This window comes from Otolemur garnettii, unplaced genomic scaffold (genome assembly GCF_000181295.1).
Source record: "Otolemur garnettii isolate 467f Iridium unplaced genomic scaffold, OtoGar3 scaffold00034, whole genome shotgun sequence".
Classification (NCBI taxonomy): Eukaryota; Metazoa; Chordata; class Mammalia; order Primates; family Galagidae; genus Otolemur; species Otolemur garnettii.
Window position 1 is genome coordinate 8,096,245 of NW_003852429.1, and position 1,461 is coordinate 8,097,705.

A 1,461-nucleotide genomic window follows, 5' to 3' on the forward strand; every position below is an offset into this window, starting at 1 on the left:
AGTAGTGGGAACTACAGGTGCCTGCCACAACGCCTGGCTATATTTTTTAGAGATGAGGTCTTTCTCTTTCTCAGGTTGGTCTCGAACATCGGAGCTCAGGCAACCCAGAGTGCTAGGATTATAGGTGTTAGCCACCACGACCAGCCTGAGGTTTTTTTTTTTTAATCATGAATGGATGCTATATTTTATCAAATGCCTTTTCTGTATCAATTAAAAAATTGATGTGAATTTTCCTCTTCAGTTTATTAAGATGATGGATTTTATTGATTTTTATAAAAAATATATTAAACCAGCCTTACCTTATTGGGGCAACCCCCACACTCTCATTTTATACACTTGTTACAGTTGGACTTTGCTATGCGTATGTATCACTTCCATAAGAAGCTGGTGGAACTTTTAAAGAAATACACATACCTGATTCCATTTTCTCCTTTTTCTGGTTTCATGTTAAGACTATCATTTACCTATGAAAGAAAATAGTAATATAAAAAAATTTCAACATACTACTCACTGGAATAAATTCAAATGAACTTTGCATCCTTAGAGAAGGCAATGGCGACAATTTTCCTAGGAGCTAAGGGTACGATTGCATTTGAAGGGCTATTACTTACTGCAGCCCTGATTTTCCCTAGGGCTAATATGAGCCTCTGCAATATTTGATCCTTGCTTGTTAGTAGTTCCACAGAGCAGTGCTGGCCAAGAATTTAGAACAAACCTCCCACCCATTCCACGATTAAGCAAGACCAAGAGCTTCTGTCTAGCAGTTCTGTACAATCTCAATTAAGGTCACCTCCCAGAATGCTTGCAACTTCACTCCAGCTTCTTCATGTGTGGAATGGTGTATCTAGATATCTATACTTGGTCATCATTTATTTTGTACGTATAGTATTTTATTGCTTTTATCTGATATACTCATACTTCTTCAGTTTACATTTTTAAAATTTATGCAATTAAAAATATATTTAAAACTTCATCTCCCAAGAATGCGCCTGTGTACTCCACATGACCTGTGTATGCACACACAACACGAATATGTGTGCACAGACCCCCTATGGTGTCTAGAAGGGATTTAAAAAAAATTATTTAATATTAAGCTTTACAATTCACTAGTCCTTTCTTGGAAGTCTGACTGGTGTTCTTGAGGACTGGCATTCTGGAAGAAGGAAGGCCTGGAGGACCACCTGATATAATACTATGTAGGGGCCACATGGTAAGAAGCCCTGCCTGATACCCCAGGTAGCAAAGAGCCAGTGGTGGGTGCTGAACCACTTACCACGCGGTAGCGATTGGGGGCCCACACGAGGAGGGTGTGGCGTTGGCCTGGTGTGAAGTCCTGAGTTACAGCAGTGGCCGGTGATCCAGCAGAAGAAATGTTGATGCTCGTCAGTTTGTCTACGTCGAAAGTCATGAATTCATTTGTCTACAGGTGGGGGAGGAGTCATAGTTAATCCCACAGAGTCT

The 1,461-nt window shown here is 40.3% G+C and overlaps 1 protein-coding gene across 1 annotated transcript in view; it reads right to left on the reverse strand.

Annotated features, from left to right (window-relative positions):
• SLC15A1 (solute carrier family 15 member 1) overlaps positions 1-1,461 on the reverse strand; it is a 40,851-nt gene that overhangs the window by 5,142 nt on the left and 34,248 nt on the right. Inside the window, exons 15-16 of the mRNA XM_023513107.1 lie at positions 1,274-1,420; positions 415-464 (exon numbers count right to left, since the gene is read on the reverse strand). Coding sequence (XP_023368875.1) covers positions 415-464; positions 1,274-1,420 — 197 coding nt within the window. The remainder of the gene's footprint in view (positions 1-414; positions 465-1,273; positions 1,421-1,461) is intronic.